This window comes from Chanodichthys erythropterus, chromosome 2, assembly GCF_024489055.1.
Source record: "Chanodichthys erythropterus isolate Z2021 chromosome 2, ASM2448905v1, whole genome shotgun sequence".
In the NCBI taxonomy this organism is placed as follows: Eukaryota; Metazoa; Chordata; class Actinopteri; order Cypriniformes; family Xenocyprididae; genus Chanodichthys; species Chanodichthys erythropterus.
This window is the reverse complement of record NC_090222.1, coordinates 10,564,667-10,580,300: the sequence shown is the minus strand read 5'-3', so window position 1 is coordinate 10,580,300 and position 15,634 is coordinate 10,564,667. Positions and strand designations below refer to the sequence as shown.

Below are 15,634 nucleotides of genomic sequence, written 5' to 3'. Positions count from 1 at the left end.
CGCGCTTAAAGACGCCACTGTCATCCACTTCAGAGTTCTGAAAGACCTCATATTGCCGGTGCAAATGCAACCAGGATCATGACCTGGGGGAGAAATTAATTCTCGGGAACTAGTGGCTAGTTCCTACAACTATTCAGTGCGAAAGCCCCTATAAGCAGCCAGCACTACACGTTACAATGCGTCACCTTTCATCTGTTGCACTAAAGCAGGTTTCCTCAAGTCTCAAGGGCCACAGCATATACTATACAACCATGTTATGCTCACCCCAATATTGATTTTAAACCCGGAAGAAAACAGTCCATAATATAATAATAATAATAATAATAATAGTTTTCCAAACTCAAAAATAAAAATAATCCATGACATGACTGTCTTCTTGTCTTATATGTGTAACTCATACATATCTAGTAACATATCTAAAAAGTGTTTTAGTGTTTCACAACCCCTTAAAATTTATTTAAATGTTAAAAACTGTAAATATATAAACAGATTAAATAACCTGTAGGTCACACTATTGTATTTCTCCCCTTCATTTTAGGGAAATAAAACTATGGTTTGCAGAATAAAAAGTTTCCTTCTTGAACTGTCAATTGGATGGATGGATGGATGGATGGATGGATGGATGGATGGATGGATGGATGGATGGATGGATGGATGGATGGATGGATGGATGGATGGATGGATGGATGGATGGATGGATGGATGGATAGATGGATAGATAGATAGATAGATAGATAGATAGATAGATAGATAGATAGATAGATAGATAGATAGATAGATAGATAGATAGATAGATACACTGTAAAACTCAATAAGTTCAGAATACTCAAAACATTTGAGGAAACTTATTACCTCAAAACATTTAAGTTAACTTACTTATTTTTTTTTTAAGTTAGTAGAACTTAATTTTTTTGTGACAAGTGGGGCGGGGCCGAGAGCCATGGAAGTGGAGCAATGCTAGTGTGGTGCACAGGTGTCTCTCATTAACAATCACATCACTGGCATTCCTTCGCTCCCACAGTTCTCAGCCTCGCCCTACTCAAGTACATATAGTTAATTTACATAAACATCACATTCAAATCTTGGTTAAATGTTAGTTAGCAAAAAACACATGCTATTATAATTATCAAAGAGACTGTCAATATATACTTGCATGTATATAATCAAACAACATACAGTATATGTGGTCTTAAAAGTTTTGCAGCCCATCCTCAACCTAACCACACGGTCTACTCTTCACCAGAATGGTAACCCTACAAAACTAACATAACAGAACCCCCTGTCAATCCCAACATAACACAACATTAAACACTAACTTATGTCTCCCTATGTTAATCTTATGCAAAAACACACAAAATAACACTTTATTTCAACATTTAGACAGTCTGATGCAAAGCATGCTGGGAATTAGAAATCTGCTGCAACTAAAACAGTTTAGTTTACTTGAAATTAGTTCAGTTAAATTAACAGTTATGAGTATTTAAAACTTTCTTTTACTTTTGAGTTCACAGCACTGACATATTTCAAGTAAACTAAACTGTTTTAGTTGCAGCAGATTTCTAATTCCCAGCATGCTTTGTTTAATTTAAGTTTGTCCTACTCAAACGAATTAAGCATTTTGAGCATTAGGGTTTACAGTGTAGATTAGATAGATAGATAGATAGATAGATAGATAGATAGATAGATAGATAGATAGATAGATAGATAGATAGATAGATAGATAGATAGATAGATAGATAGATAGATAGATAGATAGATAGATAGATAGATAGATAGATAGATAGATAGATAGATAGATAGATAGATAGATAGATAGATAGATAGATAGATAGATAGAAATACAGGCATTGTGAACTGTCATTAGATAACATTGATGTGTTAGACCTTTTCTCCTCCAGTGCTGTGTACTTTTGTTTCAGTGATGACAGAGCAGTGTTTGTTTTTCTGGTGTTATATTGCACCATATTTAAAACTTCACAGTCAAGGGATACATGTGTACAAGTAAGACCTCTCAGCCCTTGTTCATGACTGAGACTTGTTGCCTCTCGTCGCATCTCTTAGTTATTATAGACATCACTGAGGTAAGATAAATAAATTAAATACTGTATAGTAGATTTAATCGTCCTCAGCAGATCAGTCTAACTTCAAATGTCTCACTGAGTTCTTTCTTTCTTCATGCAGATCGTGTGATTCCTATGTTAAAATGCATTTAGAGATGTTATCTTTACATCACTATGTTTTAGATTTCTCAAATGGAACCAGGAACTATTTTACGCTTTGCGGTGACCACCTTACAGTTCCCATGTTGTGGTCAGGACTCTCTGCATTTTGTGTTCTTCTGGGAATCTTCGCCAGTGTCGTTGTACTTCGGAAACTTTGTCAAAGACATCGACAAAACATTTCTACTAATGACTTCTTTGTGTTTAATCTGACGATCATTGATCTTGTTTTCCTAATTTGCTTGCCTTTCAGTGTCTATAACTACATGCTGTTGCACAACTCAGAATTTGAATTCTTTAATAATTTCACATATTCACTACCCATATGTGGGAGACCTCTTTTCATGGCTTGTGTTTGTGGAGATTATTATTTTGCTGTGGTTCATCCCATCATCTACATCAACAGCAGGAGAACTGCCATTATCAGGAAGGTAATTGCAGTGACAATCTGGCTGTTTATCATTTGTTTTGGACTCCTTTTGGTCATATATCCTTGGATTTTTACCACTACTTTTACATCTACACCTCTTTTTATTTCCCTACCTGTGATTGGTTTTTGTGATGTATCAGTTTTACAAGCTTTGAGAAAACCCGATCCTTCTGGGAAAAGTAATATACATCCACAAAAGAAGAGAGCCCTGCGTACCATCATTAACAGTTTTATCTTGACTTTCACTGCTTACTTGCCACCAGTACTTATCTTTTCATTTGGACACAATTTACCAATACGTTTTGATATGTACTACTGCATTTTAATCTTTATTGCAATATGTTCCACTGTCTCTGGAGGTGTCATTATGCCATTTCTGTATCTGGAGAGCATAGGTCAGCTCAACATACAACATATTGTAGCAAAAATAAAAATGAGGAGATGAAAATGGAATGGAAATAGATTTTCCTAGTCTATCTTTATGGTCTTACAATTATAGTCATAGTCATTACTGAATTTGTCGGAAAATAATGAATGTACAAATCGTCATTTGGGGGTTAATAGCCAAATTACTTGAAGATAGACATTTGTTGTTATACATTGGAATTGTGTACATTACAAATTATAATATATGTTATGTGTTGACTCTTATACTGTACAAATACAATACCGATTTTGTGACATATATACATCTAAATAAAGTGTTTGCAACAACTTCATTTATCATAAACCATTATCCTAATTTATGCTACAGTAGAAAAAAACACAGTATAGTGTCTTATTAACCACAATAAGATCAACTGAAAAGGGAAAAAAAAAGATAATATTTATTTCTGGGTAGACCTAAATAAAAATACAAAATGTTATGGTACAAAAAAAGGTTTCTCCATTTTACCTGCTAGGAGAATTCAAATTAAATTTGAGCAGAGTCATGATATTTATGTCTTGTTTACTTAGCAACATGTTGGAAGTTCACCACAGTGCATTTACATTTAAATGTACTTATATAGCAGACACTTTCAAGTGACTTACAAATGAGGAATACAACAAGTGATTCATCTTAAGGGAGCAATAACATGAAAAGCCATAACAATGCAAAGTTTAGTACACATAGTACACATTAAAATATACTGATATTAGTATACTTAATACACAAAGTACTTGGAAAATATACTTGAACTTGAAGTTCAATAAAAAAAATAAATACATAAATAAAAAAAAAACTTAACTTGAAGAATAGTTATGTAAGAAAATACTGGGTTATATAAGGTAAAACAAAGTGTTACCTGTCATGATCACAGTCTGCTCCTGTCAGTTCCCGGACTACACTTCCCACAATCCTCCCTGCCAGTCAAATGTTCACTCCACACCAATCACCTGTCGCCACATAAAGCCATGTACACACTCCTCACTAATCACCACACCCAGCTGCAGCTTGTTACCTGGACTATAAAAGGACTCTCATTCACACCATCCAATCGCGAAGTCTTGATTACCATGTGTGTCAATTCCAAGCATTATCCTGTTTTCCTGTCTGTTCCTGTCTTCCTGTCTTTGACCCTTGCCTTGTTATCCTGTTCTGTGATTGATATCTGCCTGCCTTTGACCATTGCCTGTATTTTGACCACGATTCTGCCTGTTCCTTGTGATTCCTGTTTGCTCCTGTCTGACCCTGCCTGTACGACCACTCTAACTTCAATAAAGCTGCAAATGGATCTTACCATGAGCCCCCCTTCGTTACATTACCGTTGTTTTTTGTTTGTTTGTTTGTTTTTTTCTTGTTTTTTTTTTGTGTAAGAGAAGATATTCTGGTAACACTTTAGACTACTGTTCTGTCATTAATGAATAACTAGGAACAAATGAGTAACACACTATTAACATTCTTACTACTATTAACTAACATGAAACTCTGATTAATGAATTAGTAATTAATAGTGTTCAGTTGAATGAGGTAGTTCACTATTAGCTAATCAAGAAATACTTTTTTTTTCTTTTATATATATACCTCCCAGAGGACTACTAAGAACTACTATATACAGGTTCATACTTAATGTGACTAATGCAAAAATACAATTAATTCTAAAGTGAAGATCATGGTAACCCATTAGTAATGACTCAAATATTACCAAACCCTTCAGAAGGAATTTCTAATTATTTGCATCAGTATTCTAAAGTGAGAAACATGATAACTCCCTAATATTGACTGAAGTCATTGTAAGCTTTTGAGGGTTTTGTAAAGTTTTGGATAGTAATGACTCAAGTGTTACTACATCCTTCTAAAGGAATTACTAATTATTTATATCAGTATTCTAAATTGAAGATCATGGAAACCCACTAGAAATGACTCAAGTGTTACCAAATCCATCGGAAGGAATTACTATCCAAAACCTTACAAAAACATTGAAAGCTTGCAATGACTCCAGTAATTACTAGGGAGTTATCATGTTTTTCGCTTTAGAATACTGATCCAAATAATCATTTCTTCTGAATGATGTAGTGACACTTACGTAATTACTAGTGGGTTACCATTACCTTCACTTTAGAATTAATTATACATTATGCATTAATGATATTAATTATGAACTTGTAGATTGATTGATTGATTGATTGATTGATTGATTGATTGATTGATTGATTGATTGATTGATTGATTGATTGATTGATTGATTGATTGATTGATTGATTGATTGATTGATTGATTGATTGATTGATTGATTGATTGGCTGGAATAGTATAATTACTTGTATGTAGTACAGTTGACAGTTTTTTTTTTTGTTTTGTTTTTTTTTTGATTTAGCAACTACATATTCAAAACTTTAGAAGGGATTTGAATAATGTACACACCTGTGACACATATTCCTCACAACCAAAGCTTGTTGCTTTTCATGGTCTCTCAATTACAAGTTGGCTTCTTTGAGGCAAGACAAAAATGTAATTTCTTTACATATAAAATGTTGAAATATGATGACACAAATGAGTTAAGATCAGACAATTTAGTAGCCTTTAATCTACAAATTCATGCTAACTAAAACAGCATTGTAGATTAAATCTCAGTGCAGTGCAGTTTTAAAAGGTATTGGACACAGTAATGGTTATTAAAACTTTTACAATAACACAATAAGTCTCACTGGGATGTTCTCCATTCAGCTCGGGAAATAAACAAGACATTTGTATGCTAAAAATGCTGGCAGAGATATTATCATCCATTCAGAATTCATCAGATATTTCAAATGTCACCAAGGACTATTTTTGCACTGAACAGCCTATTGGTCCTCTGTTCTGGTCAGGTTTCTCTGTTGTTTGCTTACTCCTTGGTTTCCCAGCCATTGTCCAATGGTACTTCAGGAACTTTGTCAAAGACACCGACAAAACCTCTCTAATGACTTCTTTGTGTTTAATCTGACCTTTATTGATCTTTCTTACCTAAGCATCCTCCCATTTAGTGTCTTTAATTACATGGTCTGGCACAACATACAATTTGAATGGTTTTGTAACTTCATGTATTCACTAACCGTATCTGGCAGACCTCTTTTCATGGCTTGTGTCTGTGGAGATTATTATTTTGCTGTGGTTCATCCCATCATCTACATGACCAACAAGAGAAGTGCCTTGATTTGGAAGATAATCTCTGTTATAATCTGGTTGTTTATATAATTGGTTTTAGATCACTCGCAGCCTCCAGTTCCTGGATCTATTTCACTGTTTTAGGGTGTACACCTTTGTTAATTTCCCTGCCTGTCATTGGTTTCTGTGATGTCATCGTTTTTCAAGCTCTGAGGAAAACCAATCCTTCTGGAAAAAGTAATGTACATCCACAGAAGAAGAGAGCCCTGCGTACAATCATTAACAGTTTTGTCATGACGTTTATTGTTTACTTGCCACAATCAATGGTCTTTTCACTGGGAAACAATTATCACCTGAGTTATGAAACCCAGTACTGTATTTTATTTTTCGTTGCAGTGTGTTTTACACGGTCAGGCTGTGTCATTATGCCAGTTCTATATGGAGAGCACAGGCCAGCTCAACATAAGAAGAATTATGAAATAGGGAAAAAAGGGAAACTGTTTTTTGGGCTGGTGTTTTTTTTTTTTTTTTTTATTATTATTATTATTTATTCTTCTGTTGATTGGTGCATAAATTATTCATGTATTTGATGTGTTGACAACTAGATTAATTATTTTATTACTTATATGAGCATAGGCTAATATGAGAAGTTATTTTTGTTAGCCTATATAAAAGAACAAAGCAAATTACAAAAACAATAGTAAATTTAAAAAAAAACATCTGATGCAGTAGGTTTATTTAACATGTATACATTTAACATCTTTTGTTTTTTTGATTAACATTAATGACAGACAGGTATTTAATTGGGTTGCTGAATGCATGCACGTAATATACTGACACATATCAAGTTATTACCCACCTGTTTACGTCCTCTTAAGCCATAACCGACTGTATTCACACGAGATACTCCACACAATTGGCATTTTGACATCTGTGTGTGCGTGTATTTGACTATTCAGGTGCAAGGAGAACTGATCAAGCGAGCGACAGAACGCTTCTGTTGTGTGTCATTCAGCGTGATTCCGCCTATCCCACCTTCACTAACATCAAGTTAATCGATAAAGAATTGTAATTGAATTGTAATTTTGTGATACGACGATCTTGACATTTCATTTGGCTGTAAGCTGAACAAAATCCAAAGTCCAATCCAATGATGAATGCCATCAAACTGCAAATTATTTGTAAAATTATGTGGTTTTAAGACAAATAAATGTTGGGAAGAGCATTAATCTTGCTAGATTCTAAAAGCTTTCAAAACCAGTGAAATATTTTTTTATGATGACTACATGTATATTTTCTCCTTAAAGCAATAAAACTTCATGAAAGTTGAAGTGTGTACTTTTTTGCCTTTGCCACTAGCATCAAACTGCCCAATTAAAACCACTGTTTTTCAAACAGGTCTCATGAACACTACATCTGCCATTGGTCAAACAAACAAATTGAGCAAAACATTGAGCTAATGTCTGTTGTATCAGGCTGGATGCTCAAATCAGCAAAAAAATGTAGTCATAGCCAGTGCTCGATTTGAAAGGGGACAGCTGTAACCCCCACCATCCCCCCACCCCCACATTTAGCTTAATGGTGCCGTACATTATGTAAAACAACCATTCAAGTTCTGTGATTACTAAAATCTAGGTTGAATGATTTGTCATTTCCTAAAACCAGCTCCAAACAGCATTGCAAATTTGTGGATAGAATTACAGTAGAGAAAGCTGCTGACTGAATGCCCCACATTATGCTATGAGCTATGGGAATATGCTAGTTACATACTGCATGTAAACATGATTAAAAAAAATGAATGGCTTTCTGTTTCTGATCTTGAATCGATTAGTAAGCTGAAGTTATTACTCTAGCACTTGCGTGACATCATTAATGACAGTCCTATATTGTTGAACCAACCTGGGTAGAGTTTCCCAAAAGCACTGTATGCCTAAGTTGATCGTAGCTCCATTGGTGGCAATGGAGCTACGATCAACTTAAGCTTACAATGCTTTTAGGAAACGCTGCCCTGGTTCAAACGATAGAGGTGTGACCTTATTACTACAGTTAAGGGAAACGGTCACAACTATTTCTCCAACAATGCATCATACTATAGTTAATCAGCAAGTTACATCTTTGTATGGGAAACGCATAACAGGTCAGGTGTCTAGTGCTTAAACACAAGACCATATTACATGAATAATTACCAAGTTCACTGTGTAAATTATTGCATTTATTTCAAGATTGTTTTGCCACTTTTTGTTCAAATGTGTTCATTTTGTACATTTTATAAAGCTTATATTTTGGGAAATTAAAACAAAGATTAACTGTATACATGTCACAAACTGTGGCTGTATGAGTGAGCACACAATGAGTTACAAAAGACAGTATTTAATAATGAATCCACACAGGGAGCATGTAGTAGGAGAACACTAGGAATAATAAACCACCACGTAAAACTCAGACGATGCCAGACAAAGGAACAGAATGAAACTCAGTGCTTATACATGGGGAACGTAATCAAGGTGAACAGAAAACAGGTATGTGGAATCTAATTAACAGCCGGGGACACTAACTAGAATCTCAGGCAAAACAGGAACAGAATACAGTGAAAATGAAACCAAAACAGACTATACATACACATTACAATACAGGTGGTGTTCAAGTCAAGTCAAGTCACCTTTATTTATATATTTATATATTATATACATTGATAACTGCTACATTATTTTGGCTGCAAAGCAGCTCTTAAAGAATAGTGTCAATGCAAGCAGATCAAAGGACTGTTGAATATCAAATGTCAAGTCAAATGTCAAGTGTCCCCAACTAAGCAAGCCAAAGGCAACAGTGGCAAGGAAGCCAAACTCCAACAGGTGACATCAGGTGCCAAACAAGTGGCAAGTAGGTGTTAAAATGGAGAAAAAAACCTTGGGAGAAACCAGGCTTAGTCGGGGGGGCAGTTCTCCTCTGGCGAACAGTGCTTTGTTATGACTCAGGATGCTATCATTAGTCCGAGAGGATCGCAACATCAAGTATTTATTTCAGTTCCATCCAGTTGATCGTATTCATCACGCTGGCATGGACGGTCCTAGCGATAAAGATGAATTGACAATATTAAGAAGAGGATCTATGGCCTCTGGAAGCATCTCTTTCAATAGCTTAGTCGGTATAGGGTCTAACATACATGTTGATTTTGATGATTTAACAAGTTTAGACAATCCTTCCTCTCCTAAAGCAGTAAATGAATTGAATTTTTCCTCAGGGACACGACAATGCACTGTATGACGCGATACTGTAGTAGACGATTGCATGGTTATAATTTTTTCTCTAATATTATAAATCTTGCAAGTAAAGAAGTTCATAAAGTCATTACTGCTGTGCTCTTTGGAAACATCAGAAGCTGAAGCTTTATTTCTTGTTAATTTAGCCACTGTATCAAATAAATACCTAGGGTTGTGTTTATTTTCTTCTTAAAGTTTTGAAAAATAGGCTGCTCTAGCAGTTTTTAAGGCCTTTCTGTACTCAATCATTCTCTCTGTCCACAAAATTTTTATTTACAAAGCGATCTTTAGTGGTAGAAGTGATGGTTCTACCGTATTTATGGCAGGGCAGTTGGCAGTTTAGCTGCCTTGACTAAATGTAGTATACACGAGACTAGATAATGATCTGAGATGTCGTCACTCTGCCGCAGAATTTCAACAGCATCAATATCGATTCCATGTGACAATATTAGATATAAAGTATGATTACGACAATGAGTGGGACCTGACACGTCTAACACCAATAGAGTTTAGAATGTCTGCAAATGCCAATCCCAATGAGTTTATTTTTATTATCTACATGGATATGCATGGACAGCAACACCACCCCCTTTGCCTTTCTGACGGGGATTGCGTTGATAATCATAACCTTGAGGGCTAGACTCATTTAAAGTAATGCCAAGTGCCTAGACTCATTTAAAGTTTTAGCCAAAGTTTTAATGCCTACACTCATTTAAAGTTTTAGCCAAGTTTCCGTCAAACACAGCACATCTAGATTATTGTCCGTGATAATATCATTTACAATAAGTGATTTTGAAGAAAGGGATCTAATATTTAACAACCCAAGTTTTATCATTTGTTTATCATTATTATCTCTATTTTTTATTTGTTGAACATCAATTAAATTTTAACCATTAAATGGGTTTGGAAGTTTTTTTTTGTTTTTACTAATTTGGGGTACAGACACAGTCTCTATGTGATAATATCTGGGTGTAAGAGTTTCTATGTGTTGGGAATTATCGGACTCCTGTAACGTGAGGCAGCTAGCAGACGGTCGGTTTAGCCAGTCTGTCTGCTTCCTGACTTGGGCCCCAGTTTGTCATGTTTCAGTTCCAAGACTATGTGCCATATTACTAGAGAGAAGAGCAGCACCATCCCAAGAGGGATGAATACCATCTCTTTTCAACAGGTCAGGTCTGCCCCAAAAACTTTTCCAATTGTCTATGAAACCTATATTATTTTGTGGACACCACTTAGACAGCCAGCCATTGAGTGATGATAATCTGCTAACTATCTCATCACTCCGACGAACAGGAACAGGGACCAAAGCAAATTACTTCTCCTGACATTGTACTTGCAAGTTCACACACCTCTGTAATGTTAATTTTAGTGATCTCTGACTGGCGAAGTCGAACATCATTAGTGCCGACTTGAATAATAATTTTAGAGTATTTACAATTAGCATTAGCCAACACTTTTAAATTTGCTTTGATGTCGGCAAACATGTGACTATGGTGGCTGGTGTTTCTATTTTCACGTTCCGTGTAATAGAATCGCTCAAGTGCCCTGCTGCGCGGACTCTACAGCCGGAACAGAACAACGTACAGAGTTCACTAAGCTAGTCGCATCCAAAACAGTATCTGAAGCCCTTGCATTCTTACTACCCTCGATTAAAGTTTGGATGCGTGTCTCCAATTCTGAGATTCTCTCTGTCAGTCTGACTATTTCTTATTATTTATGACATGTAAATCCCTCGTAGCTGACAGAGAGCTATGCTGAACATGTGACAAATGGAACAGGTAACAATGCTAGGAGAGGATGACATGACTCCGAGTCACCACAGCTGTTTGATGAACGCGTTTGAAAAAGGAGTGCACGAGAGACTGATGACACTAGCTATTAACAAGCTAGCGAGATGCAAACGCGTTGTAACATTGATTTAGATTCAAAGATTACAAGCTAGCGACGTCAGATTAATGTGGTAGGCAATATTATATATAAGGTAATAATAATATAAGCAACAATGAATAAAAGTAAGAGATTCAAAACAAAGCTATACTGAGTTACAGATGCAAACCACTCTGAGCAGCGAGGCAGAGTGGTTTGTTCATTGTTATTTAATGTTAATTAATGCATTACCTGATGTTACCAAATACAACCTTATTGTAAAGTGTTACCAAAAGTTTTTAACATGCCTGATTAGCATGTATTTGTCTACTTTTTTTTTTTTTGTCTTATTGGTATTCCAGGTCAAGTAATTCCCCTGATACTTTTTACTTCATCATTCATCGTAATTATTTTGCTTATCACACATCATTAACATCTGATGTGGCATTGATGTATATTGCAAAGCAGTAGCTGAATAGTGAGAATATATCAAGTATATCAATATTTGATAAGCTGCTGAATTTTAATTAACAGAAAGTTCACAGATTAATGGAGAAGAAAATTGATTATAAACATCACTAGTGGTCACTTATGAATGTTGGAAAAACCATCCTTCTAGGAACAATATTTTTTCTTTATACAAAATGTTTGATTATACTGACTGAGTAAAAGAGTATATTATACTGACTGAGTGATTATACTGACTTTCATCTTCTTATTTTTTTTTTCTTTTTGTGAAATGGACCTCTCTTCTAGGATTTTTAAAGTGGGAAGGATATTTAATGCTTCTTCAAATGAGTATATCTAATCAGATTTTTCTTTTTTTTCTTTGTTTTTAGGGGAACGTGTACTATAATTCAAGATGCTATCACAAGCTCTGAGCGTTCCCATATTTTTCATTTTCCTGTAAAGAGAACGTAAATTACTATTACAGTGCAGTTAAACAATATTATAAAATTATATGCTAACATGCCTCATATAATAATAAAATAATAATAATAATAATAATAATAATGTTTTCATCTTACAGAGGTTCTGAACTGTTTAACATTTACCAGGACACGTTTCGCACTACCTCCATCTTGTGTTTGAAGTAAACAATAACTTTTTCTCTACTGTAGGTCATTAAATAAGTACCTGTGTGATAAATTATTAACTGTACCACTACACTAAGGAATATGTATAGGTAATATATTCTGTTTTTAGTGTGTTAGAATGACTGATCTTAATTATATATCAGTAATTAGAACTGTCACCAAAGAGATGTCAATACATGGAGAGACAAGAGAGTTATACCAATGACAGTTTCTTGGCTGGTGCATATCCTGAGCTGTGACATGAAAGGTAGAACACAGGGAAAAGACTTTCAAAACATCTATAATTTACTTATATATTTGTATGTTGATTATTTAAAATATATTATTTTGTCACACATTTCATGACTAAACACTACTTCTAAATGTTTTTTGTCCAAATAAATATTAGCCTATAGCAGGGGTGGCCAATGTTGGTCCTGGAGGGCTACAGTCCTGCAGACTTTTTGCTCCAAACCTAATAAAAGTCACCTGCCTGTAGCTTTATAATAACCCTTAAGACCTTGATTAGCTTGTTCAGGTATGTTTGATTAGGACTGGAGCAAAACTCTGCATGACTGTGGCTCTCCAGGGCCGATGTTAGCCACCACTGGCCTGTAGCATCTATCAACATGGGCTAACTGAACCATAGTTATCACTGTAGTGATTTTGGACTAGCCACACACGAGGGCACCACAAATGTAGTTATTTATAGTCTTAAATATTAATATTAATATTTTGTATGATGATTAATATAAATAATGAGTCCTATATTTCGGGGCACCAGCCAAGGACTCTCACCTTGACAATAAAGAACAATCATGGAAGATTGTTGACTGAACACAAGAATGATACAGTTTGCAATAAAAATGAATTTATTAACAAAAAGATATACAAGAGTAAAATATCACACTCACTAAATACTACTAAGGAAAATGACTAAGAAAATTGAATCAATAATCAAGCAGAAACTACAAACTACTACACAAATGGACTTTAACAAACTGAATGCCAAGTACATGAGCAATGGATTGGACGAAGCAATTAATTGGTAATTAGCAGTCTATGAGGGAGTCAATTGTGGTCTTTCTGGAATAGTAAATAAGCATTTACTACGAATACAAATAACGTGTCTGATGTATCGATTTGTATACGCTGACCCTAGATAAACAGTCTCTACACAAATAGCAATCTCATATAGCAACAACCTAATGCCAAGGCCTTTGAGAAAAGGTTTGGTTAGCTTATATTTATGTTTCATTTGGTCGGGTAATCAGTCCGGCGATAGGAAAAGTCTTCCACTGGTATCCTTCCGTTTGCAGGGGGAGAGACTGGATTGCTTTCCAACAGTTCCTGGAGGTCTTTGTGTAATCGAGAGAACTGTAGGTCAAATGGTGGTCGGTCCGCAGGATCTTCTGTAGGATGGAGGTACTTGAGTTATGCAGGTCAGGAGCCAATGTCCTCTGCTAAAGCAGTTGGGCTGCTCGAAGGTCTGTGCGGTGAAAGATTTACTCGCAAGAGTATAACCTTGGTCGTGCTGTTGTTCTTCCCTCGACAGGTCAGAAACTCAGAACTCAGAAGTATTTGTTCACTTGGGAAAGCCTTTATTCCTTCCCACTGGGGAGGGGATTACTAATCCCTGCCTTTCTTGCTGTGGTGATGTCATTGGGTCGTAGCATTCCAGGTGTCCGCCCATCACATCCCACATGTCTATAGTGGAACTTGTTGCATTGTCCCAAAATAGACAGCTCCAGCACCACTAAACTGGCCACTGACCTGCCGATAGCCTGGACCATGGCTTTCGTGGCGCACAGGGCCAAGTCAGTCGCGTTGCACAGCTCTCTGAAAGCGGTAAGTTCCAGACTCGTCCATGGAGCGGAGGAGCTTGGCCTGGAAGACCTGCAACACGGCCATGAAGTGAAGAGCAGAGGCTGCCTGAGCGGCAGAGGTGTATGCACATCTGGCGAGAGCCGAGGTCATCCTACACGGCTTAGAAGGGTGGGCGACTTTCGACTTCCACCCGATGGTGGTGGGTGGGCAGAGGTGCACTGTTTTTTCCTCACAGGCTCCTGGTTGAGGGGCGGAGCCACTTTCTGAAAACAAAGTGATCCACGAGCGCAGAGAGGTGAGACTCATGCTCGCATTGAGAGCAGTTCATCTCAGTGAGTGCAGTTTATGTGTGGGATTTCCCCAGACATGAAACGCACTCACTGTGCCCGTCATCAGCATGCAGGGGTGCCCTGCAGGAGCACCATGAGCGGCGCGACATTTGAAAAAATGCCTCAGGTAAATTTGCTCAGAAATATGCTCTGTTAAACTAGCCTAAACTTGGCGCGATGATCAGCTTGCAGGGAGAGCGGCGATCAATCTGGCGAGAATGGGAAGAGAATTTCAGCTTGATCCATTGCTTGAGAACGGCGAGTCGGCTTCAATTCTTGAAGTTCCAGCAAAGAGAAGTGAGCATCATCGCTGAAGGAGAATGAATCAGATCCTATGCAAAGCGCCCGTTTATATAGCCAGATGCCCCACACATTTCGGCGGGCTGCTTCGTCATAGGCTCGCGCAGCTCCACAGTGCAGTCGTTGGTTTGTTTTATTACATACACACAAACCAGTCTTCGTGCAGTTTCACTGAAGTGATTTAATAAGGCTTCAGTAATCGGAGAAAAGGAGTTTTCCCCACCGCATCTAGCAGATGCAGTACAAGTGAAATATTGAAAGGAAACTGTAACAACTTTTCCTAAACATTGAGAGGAAAAGCTTATGTGGGCGTAATATATCAAATAAGAAAATCATACCTATATTTCATGTAGTTCAATATCTACACTCACTTTACAGGACTAAATGCACATGACAAATCTACCAACGTGTCACAAAACAAATTCTTCAAATAAAGAAAGTTTTTTTTTCTTTTTTTTGAATAGGAAAAGTTTATGAAGCTGTCATATATAACTTCTCATATTTTTCTACAAAGGAATCACAGCAGTAACAAAAGAGTATGGCAGAGCTATGCAGCGTCTCATTCCCTACTCAGGAAACCAGGGTAGCATAAGTAATCAAGACATTCCCTTTCATGGATTCACTCTATGCTGCATTAGTAGCTGCTGCTATAGAAACACTAACACTATAACATACTACAAAGTGACAGCAAAGTGACAGTTTATCAGCCCATGAAAATATGCACACACTAATAGAAGAATATAAACCTGACACCTGTTCAAAC

The 15,634-nt window shown here is 36.4% G+C and overlaps 2 protein-coding genes and 1 pseudogene across 2 annotated transcripts in view; 2 read left to right on the top strand and 1 right to left on the bottom strand.

Annotated features, from left to right (window-relative positions):
• adcy2a (adenylate cyclase 2a) overlaps positions 1–15,634 on the bottom strand; it is a 144,340-nt gene that overhangs the window by 76,364 nt on the left and 52,342 nt on the right. The gene's annotated exons all lie outside the window — the stretch shown is intronic.
• LOC137024128 (lysophosphatidic acid receptor 4-like) lies at positions 2,303–3,094 on the top strand. The gene has a single exon (XM_067391301.1). The coding sequence runs from the start codon at positions 2,303–2,305 to the stop codon at positions 3,092–3,094; it is 792 nt and encodes a 263-aa protein (XP_067247402.1).
• LOC137024120 (P2Y purinoceptor 3-like) lies at positions 5,831–6,696 on the top strand (annotated as a pseudogene).

Bases quoted from the DNA above. Each gene is read 5' to 3' on its own strand.
- LOC137024128 (XM_067391301.1), top strand. From the start codon at position 2,303: ATGTTGTGGTCAGGACTCTCTGCATTTTGTGTTCTTCTGGGAATCTTC.